Source organism: Sceloporus occidentalis, unplaced genomic scaffold (assembly GCF_023333645.1).
Source record: "Sceloporus occidentalis isolate IW3139 unplaced genomic scaffold, rSceOcc1.0.p SCAF_204, whole genome shotgun sequence".
In the NCBI taxonomy this organism is placed as follows: domain Eukaryota; kingdom Metazoa; phylum Chordata; class Lepidosauria; order Squamata; family Phrynosomatidae; genus Sceloporus; species Sceloporus occidentalis.
Genome location: NW_028317184.1, coordinates 1,002,211 through 1,026,797, shown reverse-complemented (window position 1 = coordinate 1,026,797; position 24,587 = coordinate 1,002,211). Strand labels below are relative to the sequence as shown.

Sequence of the window (24,587 nt, the reverse complement as noted above, 5' to 3'; positions counted from 1 at the left end):
GAGGAGACGTGTCCTTGAGGAGCTGGTGTGCTCGGTGGACGACAGGTCTGACAAACATCTTCGTCTCTGCTTTCACTGGGTGCAATATCTCTCTGGCCCCGAGATCCGCCCTCTCCTAGAGGCTACACCCGCTCCGTAGCCCCATCTTGCCCCATCTTGCCCTTCCTGCCCCTCCCACCTTTCCTCACCCCCCCTTATTTTTTTTATTTTTTTTCTTCTCTCTTCTTTTTTCTCTTTTCTTTTTCTCTCTTTCTCCTCACCCCCATCCGTTCCTACCCTCTGTTTCCTGTCTCCCTTTCCCCTCCCCGGACCCTTTGTCTTTCCATCCCCTTCCCGGTCCGTCACAATGCCGCATTCTACCGCGTTTTATCACTTCCTGGGCGCTTTCTCTATGTTGTTGGAGGAGCCTCGCCCGCTGTGCTGTAGCCTAGCCCCGACTTCCCCCTCGATGTCGGTCGCTTTAGGAGCCTCGCCCGCTGTGCTGTAGCCTAGCCCCGACTTCCCCCTCGATGTCGGTCGCTTTTCGCCTTCTATATTGGGATGGACCCTAACTGTCCCGGACTCCATAGTTTCCCAGTCTCGCTGGCCCCGCTTCATTCGGAGTCCTCCACACATACTACATCCTGTTGTGTCACGGGCCGCGACGGCGTCGCTTCTCTGGTTCACTATTTTGGTTGGTCCTTTGGGATTCTATTGATATTCTATTGTACCAGCTGTATTACTCACGAGTGTGTGTGCCTACCATGCTACATATATCCTCATGCTACGTATGTCGTGATGGCGTTGGACTGTACCCTTATCCCTGCCCCCCCTTCTTATTTCTGTACCCCCCTCTCCCTTTGTTGGATATTTCTCTGAAAAATGATAAATAAACATTGATTTACCCTTAAAAAAAGATAACAATTTTGTATATTATGTTTCTGCTGAGTACATTTTCAGAAGTGGAATAATTACTGTCACACAGGGAACATTTTAAGTGTATGTCCCATGTGTTTTCATCTGACCAGTTTCTTTACTAATTGGGGTATCCACAGAGAAAATCTGTTAAAGTCATAGCTATACCAACCTCTTAAATACAAGGGATGCTTTCCCTTCTTAGATTCTTAGAACTTCTAAAAACAATAGTTGTGTATACGTATACACATATCCTACTGTTAACATATGGCAAAAATCAGCTTGTGGGAAAGTATATGCATTATGCACCAAGTTGGCATTTAATGGTAAGTTTTGGATACAAATAATACAGCAACATTTTGATTATCTGAAAACATAACAACCTTGCTTTTACAAGAATTGTGCTTAAAAATAGTTTTATTCTTACTATTAAGTTAAACTCTTCCTGATAGTTGTTAAATGGTACAGGAGTTAAGCATGTATTCTTTGTAAGGTCAGTGAAGGACCTGTATTCTGGTTACTTGCCTTAATCACATAGCTCTGGAAGGGGCATTTAATCTTTAAATTTGTGTTAATATGTTGTTGAAAATGCCCTATAGAAGGGAAAATGTGCAGCCAAGATAGGATACATGTTTCTCGTCTGCTTTTAAAGTCTATGTTTTATGCTTACATGTATTAGAAAAATATAATTAAGAGAGTTTACCTCAGAGTTTATTGGAAAGTTGAAGTTTCAACGCCTTGCCTTCAATATAAATTATGAAGGGTAAATCCCAATAAGCGTTTGCTGTAGAAAGACCTGGCCCTTTTTTCCAGAAGAGACCAGATTTGATGCTTCAAAGTGAACAGCGAATAAATGGAATTGAAAGCATATGTTGCCTGCAAACTGTCTCACAAACTTCTCCCTTTTGTGTATACATCTGATTATGTAACATTCATTCACTTTCTTTGCCTTATAATTGGGAATGTATCCTGAGTCCAATGTATTATTTTTGATAATATTTGTAAATAATACAAATTATAATTTCTAGTGTTATAGACGAGACAACCATAAATCAAAATTATGTTTTTTTCAGGAATTAATCATGGAGTCAAGCAATGACACTACCTCTGGATTCTATATTTTAGGATTCTCTCATCTTCCTGGCTGGGAAGGTCTTTTTAGCTTTTCCCTGTCACTTATTTATTTATCGGCCATTTTCAGTAATCTATTTATTCTTTCCATGATCTGTGACGATCCTCGTCTCCACACCCCCATGTACTTCTTTCTTGGGAACTTATCTTTCCTGGATGTAGGCTTTATATCAACCACTGTACCCAAAGTGCTGTTAAGCATGTTGACTAATAACAAGTATATTTCTTTTCCTGGTTGTCTTGTCCAACTATTTTTTTATGTCTTACTGGAAGGTACAGAAGCTTTTTTGCTCTCAGCCATGGCATATGACCGTTATGTGGCCATTTGTTCTCCATTGCATTATAACATTATTATGAATGTAAAAGCATGCACTATTCTGGCTATTTTTTCCTGGATTTTTGGTTGTGTGAATTCTATAATTCATACAGCTCTCACCTTCTCTCTACCCTTTTGCAATTCCCATCTGGTAGATCACTTTTTCTGTGATATTCCACCCCTCCTCCAATTGTCCTGCACAGATACCCACATTAACAAAATGGTCCTATTTACAGTTGGAGGGGTGTGGGTAGGTATAAGTCCATTTTTATTTATACTAGTCTCTTATTCCTATATTTTGGCCACCATTATTAAAATACACTCAATACAGGGGAGAAGGAAAGCTTTTTCCACGTGTTCGTCTCATATAATGGTGGTGGCATTATTCTTTGGGGCAAGTTTGTTCAATTACATACAACCTTCCTCAAGTTATTCTTTAGAGAAGAAAAAAGTTGTTTCAGTCTTATATAGCATTTTGCCACCAGTTTTTAATCCTTTCATATATAGTTTACGAAATGATTCTGTTAAAGGAGCCATACTGAGAGTCAGAGCTGAATTAAGCTCCTACAGAACCTGGAGATGAAAAAGGGTCACTTTAATTATTAAAAAAGTAAAGTGTGTCATTAAGGAACTAATTATATGTAATACCAGTCAGATTCTACCAACATCCAGTTTCTATATCAAACAGGCAGAATGATCAGCAATTTTTCTTTTTAAAATATAATTGAATCTCCTTTCTAAAAACTCTTTATGAAACCTGTCATCTTATGTTCTCAATTAGGATACAGATCTCTGTGTTAAATGAAAATTCCAAGAAAGGGTCTTTTAGGAACTCTGTATCAATAATCCCTCATTCAGCTCTCCAGCACCTTTAAAGAGGGGCAGAAGATCGTGAGCTGTTGCTAAGTATAGATGAATTATTAAAAGAGAAAAAGCTATATACAAAAAAAAATATTTGACAGACAACGGGAATGTATATTTCTACGTGTAGAGCTTTCCTGAAAGTTGTGTCACTGATTAATCTTCTTTAGGGTACCCTAAACTGTTTTAAAACCCAAGAGGTTGGCTTTTAGTAGTGTATATCAAAGAAAGCTAGATAAAAGTTATAATCTTGAAAATAAAATGTAAAGAAAAACTTGCATGTCCTTGCCTGCAAGTCACAAAATTTAATTACCTGCACAAGATATATATATATTTAAAATATAAACCAAAATTATAATCCTCCCAATGTTTAGTATATACCCTGAGGTATGTGGGGTAGTATCAACCTGGTAAAACCTTCATGACATTTCATGCCATCATGAAAAAAGTGCCTGAAAACTTATCATGACGGCATGGAACATCATTGTAACAGGTTCACCAAGAGAGCTGTAGTAATTCCCAGAGATCACCCAGATGTATCCTGTTGTCTCCAAAATCACTTCCAGCACCAGTCAGCATGCATGCCTTGGAACCCTGCTATGTGTACCCAATAAGTAGACACAACTACCTTGAATTCAGTACAACAGGAATGAACAGTTTATTGTTGTAAAACATAGACTCATATAGCCACAAAACTGCATTAACATAAATTAACAGATACATGTATTCAGCCCAACCTTTAATTCCCCTGGCAGCAATCCGATTGATTGGATTAGTTAAACAATGGAGTTCCTACCCGTACTATCTTTGTTTGACAGCCAGGCTGGAGCCATTTCTGAGTACCTTGGGGCTCTGTATGACAGGTCATTCTGTCACATATCTCACCTTTAAAAAGAAGACTGAACTGGGGCCAGACCAAACCCGGGTATGCAACCAGTTCAAGATTCGGGCGAGAAAAAAACCTTTCTAGCTGAAATTCGTGGGGCCCACACTCACTTGAACTCACTCACTCTCTCACACTTGCATTTTGGTTCACTCTGTCTCTCATGCTCTCTAAATGTTTCCCTACTCTGCCAACCACTTCCGCTTCTGTCAACCACTTCCACATCTTCTTCATCTTCTATCTTCTCCCTTCTCTTCTATCGGCTATCTTCTATCTTCATCCACATCCCTGCAGACATAACCTGGCGGGAATTCACACTTGTCATGACATCCTCTCCCTGATCCTCCAATCAGACTGCCTCCCTTCAGCTTACCAAGACATTTTGGACAATGCAATGCTTCTTTGTGGGAACAGTTTCGGGCAAGCCCTCTTCTATTCTAGCAGGACTGTGCGACAGTACACAAAGCAAGGTCCATAAAGACATTGTTGGGTGAAATGTTCAGGGGAGAAATAGGGAAAAAAGGGGAGAGATAATGAGAAGGATGAAAGATGGTGACAAAGGGATCCCACCACAGGAGATGGGGAGAAAGGAGAGAGGTACATAGTATAGAATCTATAGTAAGAAAATGGGGAGATAAAGAGAAATATATGGGAGAGATAATAAAGATGAGATGGAAGGGGAGAGATAAAGAGAAATAAATGGGAGAGATAATAAAGATGAGATGGGAAGGGGAGAGATAAAGTGAAGGGGGAGATATTGAGAAAGAGGAGAATGGGGAGATATAGGGAGAAAGAGGAGAAATAATGAGATAGAGATAAAGAGCAGGAAGGATAAAGAAAGAAGAGAGATAAAGAGAATATAGAGAAATTAGATCAAGAGGAAGGAAAGGAAGATAATAAGAGATGAGGAGACAGCAGAAAGATGGGGAGATATAATGTGAGATGAGGAGAAAGTAGAAAAATGGGGAGAAAGGGGGAGAGATAACAAGAAGTGGGAGAGATGATGGGAAAAGGTGGTGAGAGTGAAAAATAAAAATAGGAAAGGGGAGAGATAGGGAGAGAAAGAGGAGAGTTGAAATAAAGAAAAAGAGAGGAGATGGAACAATGAAAAAGAGGAGAGAAAATGTGAAAAGAGAATCAAAGGAGAAAGAGATTAAAGAGAAGGGACAAAAGGGAGAGAAAAAGGGAAAGAGGAGGGGAGATGAATAGAAACAGTACAGTTATGGGAAAATGAGAGGTAAAAGAGAAAAATGAAGATAAAGAGAATGAGGAAAAGAAAGATGAGGAGAGAGAAAGATGAACAGAGATAATGAGAAAGAGGGAAGTAAGGAGGAGAGATAAAGAGAAAGGAAAGAGGTAGAAAGAAAAAAGAGATAAAGAGAAAGAAGAAAGATAAAGGAAAAGGGGAGATGTAAAGCAACATGGGCGATATAGGGAGAAAAGGGAGAGGTTGTAACCACCTTACCCGAGGCTACGGCTGCAGCAACCTCACGCAGATGCCGTCGGACCTTGTGAATGTGCAGACCACTCCAATGATAGCCGACCATTTACTCCTGTGGCAGTATACGCATGTGCAGGGCATTTCTCCGTCTATTTGTGCACTTGGCTTGGGACGGGGTTATCTGCCTGGGGCCTATTTTAGGGCTCCTTAGCTGTCCACTAGCTGCCTGTCAAAGAGATTCATTGCTTGTTCTCTGGGCTCTGCTCGTGCTTCTCAGTTATCCTGTTTGTTCTGGTTCTGACCTCAGCTACGTCTCACGGCTATCCTGACTTCACCAATCCTTGACCTCCGCTACGTCTCACGGCTATCCTGACTTCTCCAAACCTCGACCTCGGCTTCGTTTGTGGACTGCTGTACCCGTGTCCCAGATGCCTGTTCTGGTTCGTGTCTGGGTTCTGCAATGTGGATCCTCAGTTACTAATCCTGACCATTCCTGGCCGTTACAGAGATGTGAGAAATAAAGATAAAAGGGGGATATGAGATAAATAGAAGTGGGAGAGATACTAAAATGATCAAATCTGAAGGAGAGAGATTAAGAGAAAGAGGAGAGATAAAGTGAATCCCCCCCCTTAATTCTCCCTTTTTTCTCTCCTCTCAGATGTTTATTATTTCAGGTGTAATGTCTATTTGCAGTCTCTAGAGGTCACCTGTCTGAGTAAAATAACAATGAATGCTAATGACCTTACCAACTGCACCAGCTGCCTATCAGTCCAGGCCTACTGCTGCTGCTGCTCTGTATTTTCCCTGTAAAATCATCAATACTAACATGTTCTTCATTCATGGTTGTTCTTTTTGCTAATGACTCAGCTAAGTCACTTCCTTCTTTATCCTGTATGCCGTATGGCCTTTGTTTTTTCCAGTACGTGTTTAAACCATTTTCCCTACCTATATATCAGTCTAACAAAACAATTTGCCATGCTTGAAAGGTTACTTTTCAGCATTTGTTTGGTTTTCCAACTAGGCAGATATTTGATAAAACAGCTACACACATAATTAGAAATCGGTTATAAGAACAAACTCTTCAAACTCATAGAACCAATGCAGTATCCTACAGATGAATTTGGATAATCACTTATTGAGGCAATTCAAATACCTGCTACCCATTTGCGTTTGCATGATATAAAATTAACAACCCTCTATGTACAGTATTAGACTTGTGCATTGGAATTCGTAGGAATTGCAAATTTACAGAATTTTTATTAACCCGGTGATTCGTACAAAGCCTCGAAACAAGGCCAGACCCTGCACGAATCAGAAAAAAACAAAGCAAAAAGCAAAAAGCTCAGATTTTTTGTCCCATATTTACTCACACTGTCATTCATTCTTTCATTCTCATGTCCATACCTTCTCTGCCGAACACTTCCACTTCCTCATGTTCTTCCACATCTTCATTATTATTTTATCTCCTGTCTTCGCTTCAATCTGCTATGTTCTATCTTCATCTGCATCTCCACAGACATAACCCAGAGAGAACTTCTGCCAATCGAGGGAGAGACCGGCACTGAAAGCACCACCATTTTGCCCTAACATGAATTTAGGGCAATATGGTGATATTGACAGAAAACAGAGGGTTGTAGTCAATGGCGTATAGTCAGAGCAAGGTCTTGTTACCAGGAGGGTACCTCAGGGATCTGTACTTGGACCCATTCTCTTTAATATTTTTATTAGTGATGTTGCAGAAGGTCTTGATGGAAAGGTATGTCTTTTTGCTGATGACAAACATATGCAACAGGGTTGATGTTCCTGGAGGGAGAAGCCAAATGGCAAATGATTTAGGTAAACTGGAAAAATGGTCAGAGCTGTGGCAACTGGTATTTAATATGGATAAATCCAAAGTAATGCATCTAGGGCATAAAAACCCAAGGACAGAATATAGAATATTTAATACTGTCCTAACCTCCACGTGCGAGGAAAGGGATTTAGGGTTAATTATTTCAAGGATTTTAAGGATTTAAAGGTAGACAGACGATGCAATAGAGCAGCAGAAAATGCTAGCAGAATGCTTGGTTGTATAGGGAGAGGTATTAGCAGTAGAAAGAGGGAAGTGCTCATGCCTTTGTACAGATCACTGGTGAGACCTCACTTGGAGTATTGTGTACAGTACTGGAGACCTTATTTCCAGAGGATATAGATATGTTGGAGAAAGTTCAGAAAAGGGCTACTAAAATGGTTCTTGGATTACAGGATAAAACTTACCAGGACATGTTAAAGGATCTTAACATACATAACCTGAAAGAAAGACATGACAGGGGGGATATGATAGAAACATTTTAAATACTTAAAGGAATCAACAAGATAAAGGAAGAGAGTTTATTTAAAAGGAGAAATACTACCAGAGTGAATGCCTGCTCCCTTGGAACTTTTAGCAGCCTGGGGACAGAAAGGGTTGGGTCTCATCTCCAGATTTTATACCCATTTATCGGGAGTTAAATATCCTGACCCTCACACATACAGGTGGTGATGAGAGGTTGACTTGGGGGGCACCTTAGAAGAGGAAAAATGGGGGAAATTGTGGTAAACTTGTTTCAGATAACGGCTTGTACTCAACTTTAGAAAATGGCTTCAAAATTCTGGCATACTTGTATTTAAACCCACAGTGGTACACCTCTTTCCAATGGCTTCTCCAAGGTGATTCAGGGGGTGTGGTGATATAAGTAGTAAACTTGTACATTTGGATTCATACAAATTGCTGCCCTTCACCTCTACATCTTTTTTCATCTTTTATCTTCTCTCTTCAGTGTTCAATCTGCTATTTTCACCCCAAGTGCCTCCATTTTGACAGAAGTTCCTGCCAGGGAATGTCTGTGGAGACAGAAGATAGCAGATTGAAGAGAGATGAGAAGGGAGAAGATAGAAGATGAAGAAGAAAGAGGAAGTGGTGGGCAGAAGTGGTCCGCTGAGAAAGTAGGAAAACATTTAGAGAGCATGAGAGTGTGAAAGAGCATGAGAGTATGAGAGCATAAATGTGGACCCACGAATTATGGCCGAAAATTCTGAGCTTTTTGCTTACATTTTGTCTGATTTGTGGGGGGTATGGCTTCATTTTCAGGCCTTCATATGAATCACTGAATTTACCATAATACTGTGCGAATCCAAATGCACTAAGAGGGAGAGCTTGCTAGTTATATCACGGGACGTTCTTATGTGTTTAGATGCTCTCTGAGGCCACCCCTGTGGTGCCCCCATCATTTTCCACAGATTCCCTTTGTCCCTTCCTTCATTGTGCCACTCTTTTCCTATCCCTTGTAGTTCAAGATCAAATAAATAACATATTAAAACCACATGGAAACCTAGCATTACGGGTATAGAGCAACTGAAAAACAACATGCATGTTGAAGGTATAGATCAAGGAAATAATGCATAGAAAACCTAAATTGCGAGGAGAGATCACATGTACCACACACAAAAGTTCATCCCTGGCAACTTGACTGCACACATAGGACTTGCCCAACATCCAAATTGCACACATAGAACTTGGGTTTATCTGAACTCAGGAAAGATATATGAATATATTTTAGATTATTATTTCTCATCTGCAGCAGCTGTGGCAGATTGTGAAAGGCAAAACTAGTCTAGGAGACTGGCTGAATAACAGAGTTAACATGCCGCTGCCTTAAAACATTATGCAAACGTGGAACTGTTTGAAAAAGAAAAATCTTATTTTTAGTTAGTTTAGATGTTTCAAAAAATTTCTAGACATAGTTTTTTCATCAACAAATGTAAAATATGTCCGTGTAAGACTCAATAACACGTTGTGCATCCCTTTGAGTCTCTTAATTGAAGTTGTTTCCTAAAGAATTCTATGTAGCGTTTTTGTAGAGGATTACAGGTCTACTAAGGAGAGTAGCTTCGGGGGGTGATAAATGGGCCAAAAAAGAAAATGAAGATCACTGATTTCCCCACCTCGCCCATAAGTCAGCACAGCCTCCATTGTATGCAGTAAAAGGTGCTATGTCTCTAAGACACAGTGCTCCCAGATATGATGTCATATGCCAGCGCTCGACTGTGAGTATAGTAGCTGCGGAGGGGTACTGAACCAAGTCAGGCAAAAAATGCCCAAGCGAAATACCCTACTGCTCATTGGATCAAGCCATGACTTTTAAAAAAGTCTTTGTTCTCAAATTTCCTACAACTTAAACTGAAGCTGTTCTTGTTTTTCAGTAAAAAGAAAACTATGTTTGCCTGAAAATAGTAATAATGAGCTTTTAAAATTTCTTTATCACTGTCTGAACCACAAGCATTTGACATAAGATTAGTGTTCCCACTTCACCTGGTTTATTTTGGACTTTTTTAAAAAACTTAACTGCACCCAACTGCATGCCTTCTAACTGCCCCATGAAGCTCTTTTTACCCCACAGTCCTGCGGCCCCAATTCTATTCTCCAGTATCTGGGACACTGAAGAATTCATACTGTGCAGAATTGTGCACCTGCACAGAAGCGCTGCCAGTTTAAGTGACACTCTTCCTCCCAAGCTTCTCTTGGGTTGGGAGATATGAAACTGTATGCATTAGTACATTTTGTGATATTATACACCAAGGGAAAGAAGCTAGGGATATTAGTTTATAAATGTTAATTCCATAAGGCATTAAACTCTCTGTGGTTTTGGCACATGTTTAAATAGAGCCTATAATTTCATATCCCTTGTATCAGCATGAAAATTTAATAATGGGAGGACTTTAATTTAACTGATAAATAGTGAGTGATACTATCATCTGCACTCAATTCTGGCACTGGAGTATATTTGTAATCTAATCCTTCTGAAGTTGCTTTAATACTAATAAGGGGGCTGATGCCCCATTTCTACAGAACTGGAAATAATATATACAAAAGGTATTTATTCCACTTATATAAAAATAACGGATGTTTATATTTTGATAAAAAAACAACAGATATCTTCAGATATCTTTTCTAACTTTCTAGGGTAAGTGTTGCATATATGGAACCTATGAATGCTGAATTTTACAAAGTGTAATTTATCTAGGTCAGACTCTGTTTGTTAAAATTATTTAAAAAAGACTTAAAAAGGTAAATGGTGTAATAATATTTTTTTGACATGGCCAGACAGCATGCACTTAAAAAATGTGAATAGGGCTTTTTTTCCTCTATTAAATGGAAAAAATAAGACCTCTTCACTCGAGCAATCCTTTATAAAAATGAGGATTTACAGAATATATTTTGAAATATAATCCTAGATCCACAGATCATTTGCATTTCTGTGCTGCACTATAAACAAATCATATTGTAAAAGTTACTATTTGCTTGTGAAATTAGATTAAAAGGTAACATGAGGCTCTTTTCTTTTGCATCAGGAAAAGCTTCCTAAAAGGGTAATAAACCCTATGACAATTTGTTAAAGGGCATTTTTGATGTATTTGAACATAACCAAAAGTTACATTTTTTCATAACCATCCCTTATACAAAATGTATTAAACCTATTTAACTTTTGTTTAGCAGAACAATATACTGTTCTAAGTATATAGGGAGATCAGCAAAAGGTTAACTTTACTGAGAGGGTAATAAAGGGTAGTAAATAAAAGAAACATCCTCCTAGCAAAGTTGTAGAGGCTAATACAGTGAGGCATATGAAACATACATGGGCCAGGCATAACACTAACCTGAATCTAAGATAAGACCAAGTGCTGATTAAGGTTTGATTCTTTAAATCAGGAAGAAAAGGGACAGACTTGATGGGCCGAATGGCTTTTATCTGCTGTCAAATTCTGTGTTTCTATGATTGCCACATAGGAAAATTAGCACTGGACTTCCATGCTGGACTTCTTATATTTTAAGATCTTTTAACCTTTTCTGTTCCTGTTGTGCAGTGTATTGAAATATAGGAATGACACAGCAGTAAGTGGGGCCCTCTTGTCACCTGGGGCCCTTGTCACAAATGCCCCTTTTAACTTGTTGTTAATCCATCTTGATGGTACAGCATATGGAGGTATGTTCCTAACCAGAGGACTATATCCTGTTCACACCCTTTATTTATTTGCATTTTTCCTGAGACCATTCATTCAATGTTCCCATCTATTTTATGGGCCCACACTACCTATGGATTATTACTTTATGTTAATCTAATACAACACTGTCTCTTGTATTCATATTGGATATTTTTAAACCAGTGACATTAGTTTACTACTCCATCTGAGAAACATGTGAAAGCTTGCATTATCTTACATCTTTTACCAATACATCAATGTCAACTAAAGACTCAATTTTCTCCTGGGCTAAAATGGCAATATCCAAATTTCTTTAACCACTTAATAACTTTATTATCGTTCACTCATAACGCATAATGTAAAGATAATCTGCAATAGATCCAACCAAATACATGAAATTAAAGCACAAGAAAAATAGAATAGGTGTAGTAAAACATCTATGAAAGTTTTTTGCTTTGCCTAAAATATGTTTTCATTTCTTTCCTTAGATATGGAAAATAAAAATCAGACAGCTGTTTCTGTGTTCATACTCCTTGGTCTTTCCAGCTTTGGATATTATCAAACCCATATGTCAATATTATTCATTTTCATATATTTTTGTATGATATCTGGTAACTTTGTTATTTTTGTGTTGATTAGAAGTGACAGGTCACTTCACACCCCCATGTATTTTTTCTTGAGTCATCTATCTTTCCTGGATATGATATCATCATGTATCATAATCCCCAAAATTCTGGTCAACTACTTTTCCAATATACAGACCATTTTGTATTTAAGTTGCTTGATACAACTATATCTGTTCATTACATACCTTGCCACTGAATGTTTTCTTCTCACTGTTATGGCATATGATCGATATGTAGCCATATGCAATCCACTTTATTATGTCCAAGTTATGAATACCACTTTATGCTTCATCATGGGAACTGCTTCATGGTTTTTCGGACTAGGTTATGCGATGGTACACATTATCCTTATTGCAAGACTGGATTTCTGCAACTGCAGAATAATTAATCATTACTTTTGTGATCTACCACCTTTACTCAGTATCTCTTGCACTGACACAACCCTAAATATCATTGCTATCTTCCTTGGAGGAATACTAATTGGTATCAACTCTTTTACATTTACAGTATTCTCATACTTCCACATCATCTTAAATATACTGAGAATCAATTCTGTTAAAGGACGATTTAAGGCGTTTTCCACTTGTGCTTCTCATCTTATTGTTTTCACAATGTTTATATCATCTTTGGTGACAGTCTACTTTCAACCATCATCTACCTATTCCCTGCATGGAGATCGTTTGTTATCACTAGTCTATACAGTTTTGACACCATTGTTGAATCCTTTTATTTATTGCCTTAGGAACACAGATATTAAAAGAGCAATGGGAAAGATGCTATTAAATAGAAATAATGAATAAGTGATCAGTAACTCTTGGACAAGAACAGTATGAACAGGAAACATCTCTTGACAGAAAATGCACAGCTGCTAAACACCAGGGCATAAAGAACGGTGTTCTTACCTGAGCGCAAGTAGGAAATACAAGCAACAGCTGTCTCCAGGATCCACATTACTCATGATTTATATAAATGAACAGATATCCTCCTACAAAACTGCTTTCTTTGGATGTCTGTACTGTATGCAATGTCATGTGCTGGCATACTCTATAATAATATTTACTGCCCAAACCAAGGCCCAGATCTTTGCCTGCTTCTACTAGAAAAGAATTGATAACATCTGCAGGGAAAGCTAAGTAGAGAGGTAGGGTCAGATGCTAGAAAAGATTGAAAGTGGTATACAAGGTGGAAAAATAATGTACTTGATTAAAAAAAAATAACAAAAATATCAGTAGTAGCAGTAGCAAACTATCATGAGTTTGACAAAAGTCTGCCTGTGAATTCCCTAAAACCCAGTTTGCTTTAGCACTGAAAAATAAAACCGAATAAATTTGCCTACAGAAGAGTCAGGTCTGTGCAAGTTTTAAAAATAGGGGTATAAGACGGGATCTATAGGTAATTTCAATTAAAAGAAGGTGATTATGCCACCACTCCCACGTCCAAAGTTACATTTGAGTTAATAATTCTGCAAGTTGCATGTTTATTCAAATCACATACACTCAACCCTTGTTTAATATGTTTACATGGTATTATGTTTACATGGCGTTCCTCCCAATATCTGCCCTGAATTGGTATGCCTGGAGGCGGAGCTTGGGAGGTAGAGTGGCACTGGCAGCACTACTGTACATGCATACAATTCTGTGTATGTGCATTATACATTCTTCGGTATCCCAAACAGCTACTCTTGTAATACAAAAAACTTTCTTCAAACTATAAAACAACAATTTAATCTATATGTGATCACACTTTGCTGCTTTGTAAAACCCCAGCCACTTTTATGACAAAACCACCAGGAGCTTCCACTAAAAACACACATTACTCACCAGTCCCAGGCTGGTACAGGTACCAGTAATTACACATCTGTTCGAGTCAAATTCCCAGTCACACTCTGTTTCCCCAGATTGTTCCTTTTTGCCCCCTGTGGTCCTCAGCACAGCCAGGTGCAGGTTGTTCTCCAAGCTGGTGTCAGAAAGAGCCATCCTAATTGGATATCCGTTAGCTGCATTGCTGCAGTGCAACACAATTACACTATCCTAGATAAAAGCATACTAGAGAAGTGATCCTACCATATATACAAGCATACTAAATCATATACAGTCACACTACTCCATACACATGCCAACTACACAATTACGTCACACTACCATAGACATAAGCATACTACACAATACACATTGACAATACCTTATGCACATGCATCCCAAACAGTTCACAGTCAAACTATGTATGCTACACAATACACAGTCACACACCAAAATGCAGTGATCAGCCGTAAAATTATGAAGATCTGCCTTATATTTTGTAGTTCCACCTTCTGCCACCAAAACAGCCCCACAAGACCTCTGAAGGTGTGCTGTGGTATCTGGCACCAAGACGTTAACAGCAGGTCCTTTAAATTCTATAAGCTGCGAAGTGGGGCCTCAATGGATGCATTCTGGTGCCATATGTTTTCCTGATAAGAGGCTTAACAGCTCGCATATGCAACAAACTGTAATCCACTGTGTGGATCAGAACCAACATTAACTTTTTTCAGCAATTTGAGCTACAGTAGCTCGTTTTTTGGATTTGACCACATGGTCCAGCCTTCGCCCCCCTCATGCATCAATGAGCCTTGACTGCCCATGATCCTCTGACTGGTTCACCTCTTTTCCTTCCTTGGACCACTTCTGATAGGTACTGACCACGGCTGATGGGAACATCCCACAAGAGCTGCAGTTTTGGTAATCCTCTTGCCCAGTTGTCCAGTCACTACAATTTGGCTCTTGTCAAAGTTGTTTGGTTCCTTACTCTTGCCCATTTTTCCTGCTTCTAACACATCAACTTTGAGGACAAACTGTTCACTTGCTGCCTAATATATCCCACCCACTGACAGGTGCCATGATAATAAGATTATCAATGTTATTCACTTAACCTATCAGTGGTCATAATATTGTGGCTGATCAGTGTATACATGCATAACATACCATCCAAAGTCACAGTACCCAATACACAGGCATACTAGACAAAATACAGTGACCCAACCCTATGCACATGCATACTACCCTGTACACAATTACACTACACTGTACATAAACTACAGAATGCAGTCACGCTGCCCTAGACACAAGCATTCTAAGCAATACACATTGCATTCCAATTTACAATCAAACTATGCATGCTACACAACACCATATACAGTACATATACAGTAAATGTATATTATACTATAGAAAGTCACACTTCCCAACGCACATTCATACTACCCTGTACACAGCTGTACTTCCCTATACACATAAAAGCTACACAAATTACTTTACCTACATTCTTTTATGTATTTGTTTTGGTTTGCTTCCCATTCCTCTCCTTATCTTGGAACCTACACTTGTCCAGCAGTTGCTAAATTGTATGACCCCAACAAAATGTAAAAATGGTAATTAACTGACAGTTAATGTTTCAAGTGGTTAAGGTAAGAAATAGAAGGGGAAAAAATTCAGAAGTTTCTCAATTGTCTCCTTGGAAGCCAATCATCATTTGAAGTCACACAAATCAGCCTGGTTCATTGGTCTATGACATGTGTTTGATTTTTTGCAGTCCTGCAGTCAACCATCTTAAGTTTCCTCAACTATAAATGGAATTGAGTCCTTTTTATATTGTGTTTCTCTGGTGTTTATTTTGTATTTATTTTTAAAATATTTGACACACATGGTAAACATTTAAAAAAGTTATTTTATGAAGAACGAGTTATGATTTAACATTAACATTGTTTAATATAGTTCCTCCTAGCATTCATTGTAAATTATTTTAACATATAATGTTCTATTTTTCTTATTTTATATCTGTTTTGAGCAGGCCAAATTTTAAAAGGCAAAAAAACCCATTAGAAGTGAAATAGAAGATGATCACAAGACAAAAAATAATAAACACAATTAACCTCTGAAGGACCAGGCTGTTTTTTGGGACAGAAGATGATTTCCAAAGACGCATAAAAGACAGGCATAGCACAAGAAATGTAGGATATACATACAAACTGAACATCCCATATAAACATAATACAGAAGCACAGTAACATGAGGCAAATAGCGAATGTCATGAGATCCAAAGATATAAGCGATAATGCCATCTAATCCGTGGCCTATAACGTATAACAGAAGGCCGACTGTATGCAAGATCTGGTAGATCTCAATGTAGAACCTGTCACAGACAATGGAAAACATTTAGGGACCAAGGCTGTTTTAACAAGAAGGGCTTTCTTCAGATACCATTTTTTGATCATATCAGCTAATTTTGTATTAAAAAATAAATAAATAAATAAATAAATAATATATATATTATGAAAATTTGAAAAAAAACACCTTTTCTCACTTTTTTTTGAATTTTTTTTACTCATCCAAAAAAGCTAATGAAAACCCCCCTAAATAATTCTACTATTTGTCCTGAGTTAAAAAATTCCCTATGTTTTTATGTTTTTTTTCCTTTTTTCTGCAAGTTATTGGGCAATAAGTACAAGTAGCGTTATGCTATTTCAAAATCTGGTCATTCTGCCCCATTTGCTATTTCGGGTATCTTTAAAGCTGGCCAATGCAATTTACTCGATCAAACCATATATTTTTGAAAACTAGACACACCACCCTTTCCATGCACTAATTCTACTACAACCCTTTGTCAAACTTTGTGGTAGTAATTTATTTTGTGTTTTTTTTATCACAAAAATTGCACTTCAGGTATGGATTTACAGCTCCTGGTATATGTCACTGTCAAACGACACTCCAATATGTGTTCAGTAACATCTTTTGATTACATTGATACCACCCATGCATGGGTTTGTCTGGTGTTTTAGGGACTAAAAGGCCACATTTAGGAAGTGCACATTTTTTAACTTGGAACTTTGACATCTGGTTCTACTGCCCCATGTCCCAATTGGGCCCTCTTTGAAGCCGACTAATTAAAGTTACCCCATCAAACCATATATTTTTGAAAACTAGACACCCCAGGGTATTTCAAATGGCGGTAGTTTCACCCTTTCCATTTACTTATTTTACCACCAGACTTTGTCAAAATTTGTGGTGGTCATTCTTTTGTTTTTTTATCACACAAATTGTACTTCAGGTGTGAATTTACAGCTCCTGGTATATGTCACTGTCACACAACTCCCCAATATGTGTTCAGCAACATCTTTTCATTACATTGATACCATCAATGCATGAGTTTGTCTGGTGTTTGGGGGCAAAAAGGCCACATTTGGGAAGTACCCTTTTTTCTATTTTGGTCAGTCTGTGCCTATGCCCATCTTTGAACCAAGCCACTCCAATTTACCCCATCAAGCCATTCATTCCAGTTGCTGGAACTGGATGGTTCCCCTGATGGTGACATCACTGCATACAATTTTTTTTTAACTGTTACCAAATTTTTTAGCTATTTTTCCTTTTTTCATATTTTTTTAATATTTTACTAATTACATTGTGATTAGAAAGCTTGGCTCCATTGACTTGCATGGTTGAGTGCATTCCCGAGGATGGGCCAGACATGGCCCCTGATGCTGTTCCCAGTGTTGCTGAATGCCTTGACATTGTAGATCACTTTCTAAGCTTGTTTAATGCCATGACGTGCCAGGCACCGTTTTTGTGTGACGTGCTTTTTTTGTGTGACATGCCTGGCCTGTCAATGGAAGTTAAGGGGTTAAACAATGAAAAAAACTTTAAAGCATTAAAATCATAAATTCAAGCAGGACTTCCTTATAAACATTTTACTGACAAATTAATGAAATAACTTATATTGTCATGCTTTAAATTTTTTCATCCAATGAATTAAGTCATTATTAAGGACAAAGAAAACATTATTTGTGTAATTAACACAAGAGCATAATGTGTTTTTTGATTATTTTTGCTTACAGCTTACATGTTTACATGTTTACGCGATACATTATTTTCATTTGTATCAGATTTTAATTAAGTGTTCATGTGTTTCTATTTTTCATCCTGTAACAAAAATCCATCTCAAATTCTTCCTACTGAATTGTTAACAGCAGCCCATTATGTAAACGAATCCTCTTTGTTTTGGATCGCTAAGTAAAAAGCAGAGGAGATAGTAGCAAAACCTTTTGGCATCACAATATTATAGCTATACAGGCATATATTTCAATATTAGCTAATATTCAGCTGAAGAGGAGTACAATAAAAATTAAATTAAATCTTAAAAAAGGCTACAGTATCTCTTAAATTACACACAAAGACTCTCAAAGTGTCCTTTTAAAATATAATTTTAAAAAAAAAATCCCAACCACTCTCTTGATTTCCTTATTTCTTAAGCTGTAAATAATAGGGTTTAGCATAGGAGTCACTACACTATACAGAATAGACACTACTCTTTCCCTCTGTAAAGAATAAGTGTGTGATGGTCTTACATACGTAAATATAGCTGTTACATAGAATAACATAACAACAGTAAGGTGGGAGGCACAGGTAGAAATGGCTTTGTGCTTTCCATCTGTCGATGACATTTTTAGGATGGTAGAAATTATGAAGATGTATGTAATAAGAATGAAAGTAAATGTGCTCAAGCCTACCCCTACACCACCAACAATGAAAAGAACTAACTCATTGGCAAGAGTTTCCCTACATGAAATTTTTAGCAGAGGAGGGATGTCACAAAAATAATGGTTGAGCTGATGGGACCCACAGAAGGGGAGACTGAATGTGAGGACAGTGTGCACTAAGGAGTTACACAAACCTCCTATCCAGGCAGCAACCACCATCAAAACGCATGCTACTCTGTTCATAATCATAGGATAATTAAGAGGAAAGCGTATAGCTACGTAGCGGTCATAAGCCATAGCTGCCAAAAGCAGGGCTTCAGTCCCTTCCATAGAAATAAACAAAAGCAGTTGTGCAACACAGCCTCCATGAGATATAATATTCCTCTCTTCCAAGAAATTGCAGAGCATCTGAGGAACCGTGACAGAAATATAACAAAGATCTAAAAAGGAAAGTTGCCCCATCAGAAAATACATAGGTGATTGAAGGCTAGAATTAAAAGTGGTTGCAAGAAAGATGATAAAGTTACCCAAAACAGTCATAATATATATAAAAAGAAATGCAACAAACAATCTACTTTTGGACCCCAAAATATCAGGAAACCCAATAAAGATGAATCCAGTCCATGTGGTTTCATTTTCAACTGCCATTATTATAATTATTATTTAGAGAAACATATTCCAATATTGGAGAAAATATGGTGTTGGTCCTTAATTTTGCTTTTTCCATGCACCTTGTATCATGTATCTAATATTGCGTCCTCTTGAGTTCTATGATTTCAGCATTTTCCAGTTTATATATGTGACACAATATTTTTATATCAGTGCTTCTTATATCAGTGCCATATGGAGCAATTATAAAACTCAATTGGCACTTTTTACACTAAGGAATAAAATAATTATGGGTCTTATTTTAACAGTCTAGTGCATCTGAAAATAATATATAATTGTACAGCAGATAAAAATGTATACTTTTTTAAATCTCCCATACAAAGTAAATATTTAAATTTTATTATTGTAAATCTTTGTTTATAGTAACATATTTAATATCTAAACATTTGTATAATTACTAAAGCTCATCAACAAATTAAGCATATTTTAGCTTTGTGAAGAAACCAGAATTTGTCAATTACTATCATTAGGTATAATAAATTGAAAGTATAGGGTCACTGCATGTGGGACATTAGAGGATCTAATGTTGTGTATGCATTCTAACTGGACCGAATGGATAATAGAGGGCTTTGGGATTTCTGGGCTTTAGTTTTTTTATTTTACTGTTTATTTTTATTGTATATTTTTTTTTATTTAAATGTCCTGCAGCAAGCAGTGAAGGTTAGCAAATTTTGTAAGTTTCAGATGAGGAAATTAAAGTTTTCATTCAACTTCTAAGTGCGCACCTAAACTTACAAAAGTTGCAGACACTTGCAAGTAAATTGCCTTTTGCAAGGGCATGTGACATCAGTCAAGTATGGTCAGTTAAGTTAACCCTTAAAAAATATAACAATATAAAATATCAGGAGAATTCACAACCTAAAAAAGCATTTAAAGGCAAACACCATTTTGGCGGAAGTTAGCTCCAGGTTATGTCCAATCCTACAATTTGATGAGAGGATGACACTAAAAGCACCAAAAAAGTGCCCTATGGTAAACTGTTTGGCACTTTCGATGATGCCCTTCCACCCCATTGGGGGATCGGTGGAGAGGACATCATCAGAAGTAACAATTTTGGCTGAAGCTCACGCCAGGTTATGTCCACGGAGATGCAGACGAAGATAGAAGATAAAGGAGAGAAGATGAAACAGATAAGATAGAAAATGAAGAACAAGAAGATGCAGAAGGGGAAGTTGTCAGCAGCAGTGGAAGTAGTCGGCAGAAAAGGTAGGGAAACATTTAGAGAGAGAGAGAATGAGAGAGTGAGAAAGTGTGTAAGAGTGAATAATAGCGAATGTGGGCACAATGTATACTGAATGTATAACCATTTATAACCAATATTTTATCGGAGTCTGTACAGACGTTTAAACAGCAACTGGATGAATACTTGGAAAAACATAATATTTAGGGATATAATCTTTAATTATGGGGAAACAGCTTATTGATCCAAGGAGAAATCTGGAGCCATTTTGGGGTCAAGAAGGATTTTTTTCCCTGGTTAGTGCAAAATTGGAAAGAACCTTCTTTTGGATGAACAGCAACAAATTAACAGATATAGGAAAGGCAAAACTTGAATTTTTTCAGCCTATATAACTATGTAACTATGTAACTTTCATTCACACAATTAATTCACACAATCATTTATTCTTTCACACAAATTATTTGCACATATTCATTAAAGCATTCTTACAAATTCATTAATTCTCACACTCATTCACACAATGCACCCACGCATTAATCCATTTATTCTCTCTCTCTCTCTCTCATTCTGAATCTTTATTTCAGTATTCTTGCTACCCTCCTTTCTTCCTATCTACCCCCTCTCTCCCTACCCCCTCTCTCCCTACCCCCTCTCCCTCCCTTCTCCCTATCTACCCCCTCTCCCTCCTTTCTCCCTATCTACCCCTTTTTTCTCCCTACTGCCCTATCTAGCCCTTCTCATTCCCTTCTCCCTATCTACCCCTTCTCACTCCCTTCTCCCTGTCTACTCCCTTCTCACTCCCTTCTCCCTATCTACTCCCTCCTAACTATCTACCCCCTCTCCCCGTCTCACTCTCTTCTCCCTATCTACTCCTTCCTCACTATCTACCCTCTCCACCCCTTTGAAGTTCAATTACCTTGTAGAAGTCCTGCGGTGGGAGCGCAAGGCCTCTGTCTCCCTGCTCTGTCACGGTGCACGCTGCTTCACTGCTGAGCGTCGTGACGTCATATTCCGGCACTCAGCATGAAATGCCAGCAGCGCAATGAAGATGGAGGAGAGTGAGAGGCGCCGAATGGTTGCTGAAACATATTCCTGTGCGAACGCTCAGTGCCCTTCTCTTTCCTCCGCATCTATAATTTTTTTAAAACGACGGCGTTTCAATTGGGGGGCACATGGGGGGGCACAGCATGATGTAGTGGGGGCCATGACCCCCTTTGGCCCCCCTGCCGATGCCACTGAACAGGAGACTGATTGATCTGTGGTCAATACTCACAATAGATTTGACTGAAACACCTAAATTCAATAATTAGGAGGAGTGTCCATATAGGTTTGGTTATATAGTGTAGATAAAAAAGAAAAAAACACTAAAAAGAAACACACCACTATAAACTATTCTGTCTATGATATCTCCACCATAACCCCTTCTTTACTGAGGTTGTTTTGTGCCCAAAAACCTGAAACTCTTTCTGCATTGTTACGCCGGCGAAGTCTTCTTGTTTGTCGTCGGAAAAAAAATAAATCTTTGTATTCTACGATTATTCGCCCAAATATTCGTGGACATTCTTCGCATGGGGTTAAGAAACACATTGCAGCAGCAGCAGCTTTGGCACCATGACTTAAAGGTCCGTGCGTGCGACTCTATTGGTCGGCGGCAGGGGGCTCGCCTGGCATCAATGAATGAAGTACAGAACTCCAGATGCACTTCATTCGTTGATGTCAGGCGAGCCCCCTGCCACCGACCAATACAGTCGCACACATGGACCTTTAAATCATGGTGCGATCCGAGGTGCCCCGAAGTGTACATTGCCCTAACTGAAATCCCCGTTCCTCCCAGGCCACAGTTGCTTAGAGCAACTTGGCCTTGGAGAAACGGGGATTATTTAGTTATCATATAACATCCATAGAAGTTGAATAAAAAAATAGGTATTTTTAAAATTATATTTTAGACCACTTTTACATACTTACCTAACATTTGCTACTTATTTACAATGGCATACTTTCCAACAACCCAAATTTGACGAGATAGGACTGGAAAAAACAGGACTGTAGGGTCTGTTGGCAGGTATGCGAATGGAAAAATGTGGGACAAGAACTAAAAATAGCTTAGGGTTAATGTACGGTTATGTTTAAGAGTAGTAGTAGTGCACTGGTTTGGTTAAAGATCTATTATTTCTAAATAATAATCTAATTTTAAATTTAATGGGTGTTATTAAAAATAAGAGGTACATTTCTTATATTTTATTATATTATGAAAGTTGTTTTATTTTATTTATTTTTATCTACATTTGCATATTTATCCACAAGGGCATACTTACTTTCCAAAGTTGACAGGATGCAAACAAATGGACTGTAGGGTAATTTGGAACTGTTGGAAGGTATTTGTTAGAAGAAAGAGGGCCAAAAAACTATCATCTTAGGGTTATAGAGAGAAGAACAGACACAACCAGGGGGAGAAACTACACTTACCATTAGGGACATTTGAGGCATGACTTTAGCCAGGAAGCGAACTGGCAAAAGACGCTGGCACCACCAGCAGCAGCATTGGAAACGGAAAAGGTGAATGAGTAGGCAATTGACGACCCTCTCACCTGTTTCACCCCAGGGCAAAGCATCCAAACACTGTCAGTCCTTGAAGTTTGGGAGCCGACTTCCAGAGCTCAGACACTAGACCCTAGCGTAAGTTGGCTACACCGTTGGAAGTAGCACAAGCGCAACCAGGGGAGTGGGAGAAACTACCTTGACCATTAGGGAAAATTAACTAACTTGGGCAGATTGAATTTAAGAAAGGCAATCTGCTCCATCAGATGAGGTGCCATGCGTGAGCACTGTGGACTCATGTTTCCAGTCATAGAAAACACACGCTCACTTTGAACAGTGGTTGGCGGACATGATAGTAGCTGCTGTGTAACCCATGAGAGTGCAAGCCACATACTCTTCTTTTCATATCAGTAGCTAAGAGGATCAACATTAGGCGCAGAAGGAACTTCACAGAGGTAAAGTTTGACCATTTCAGCAGCACTACTCTCCTTTCTGCTGCTAGCTCTGTCAGATGGTCCAATTATACTCCCAAGTGCCTCTTCCCAAAACGCAGCTGCTCCACTCAGCTGTGTTGTACTGCTTGCGGCACTGCTGCTGATGCTGCTGCTAGGAGTAGCAGACAACATCATCCCTTCCTCCTTCTGCACCTCTCCCTCCTCGGACATAATTCCCCTTTTACGCTGCCAGTCACGCACCTTTTCAACCAATTGCTCCCGGTAGCTACTGAGAACATGGAATTTCATTTCTAGCTTTCCCTTAATCCTTGGATCGCAAAGGCACGCTGGCATCATTTCGGGGCTTTCTTCCATGCGTTTGCGAAGGCGTACTTTTAGCAGATACTTCAGCTTCCTGACTATGGCTGCTACATCAGGATGTAGAGTGCCACCTTAAACAGCCTCACGGTTTTCAAGGAACACATCCATCTTGCTGCCTAGATGGGAGAACACTGGGATTACCTGGGCCAGACTAGCAGTGTTTGAGCTTAAATTTTCTGCGGCATCCCTGAATGGTTTAAGGACTGCCACTAGCTGGGCGATCATGGTCCAATCCTCCCTATTCAACGGAGATCTAATCCCAATATTGTGCTCTGAGGCAAGATTATGGATTGCCCTCTGCTGCTCCAAAATCCTCTCCAGCATCTCTAAAGTGGAGTTCCAACGCGTACTGACATCTTGTCATAGACAGTGTATGGGAAGACCTGCCCTCTCTTGCGCTTCCCTCAAAAGTTGGCTAGCCTTAACACTGTGGTGGAAGTGCCCAGCGATCTTTCTACAGCGTGACAGAACTACTGCTGCTACATTAGTTCCTTCTGACATTGCTGCCTTGACTATAAGATGGATGATGTGGGCTGCACAGCCCACACCAACAATATGACCATCTCACAGCGCTTTCACCATGTTTGCACCTCCGTCAGTTACCACAAAACCAACTTCAACATTGGTGCCTGCCTTTGCTCCCACCCAAAGACAAAAGATTTTCCTTATTGCATGCAGAATATTTTCGGAAGTCTGCTTTTCATCCATCACTTCTGCATGGAGAA

At 38.7% G+C, this 24,587-nt stretch overlaps 2 protein-coding genes across 2 annotated transcripts; one reads left to right on the top strand and one right to left on the bottom strand.

Moving 5' to 3' along the window:
* Positions 1-2,114: 2,114 nt before the first annotated feature.
* On the top strand, positions 2,115-2,924 carry LOC149278009 (olfactory receptor 5V1-like). The gene has a single exon (XM_089502504.1). It carries the CDS (start codon positions 2,115-2,117, stop codon positions 2,922-2,924), a length of 810 nt encoding a protein of 269 aa, XP_089358630.1.
* A 15,436-nt stretch (positions 2,925-18,360) lies between these two features.
* On the bottom strand, positions 18,361-19,200 carry LOC149278008 (olfactory receptor 5V1-like). The gene has a single exon (XM_089502503.1). The coding sequence runs from the start codon at positions 19,198-19,200 to the stop codon at positions 18,361-18,363; it is 840 nt and encodes a 279-aa protein (XP_089358629.1).
* Positions 19,201-24,587: the final 5,387 nt, after the last annotated feature.

Bases quoted from the DNA above. Each gene is read 5' to 3' on its own strand.
- LOC149278009 (XM_089502504.1), top strand. From the start codon at position 2,115: ATGATCTGTGACGATCCTCGTCTCCACACCCCCATGTACTTCTTTCTT.
- LOC149278008 (XM_089502503.1), bottom strand. From the start codon at position 19,200: ATGACTGTTTTGGGTAACTTTATCATCTTTCTTGCAACCACTTTTAAT.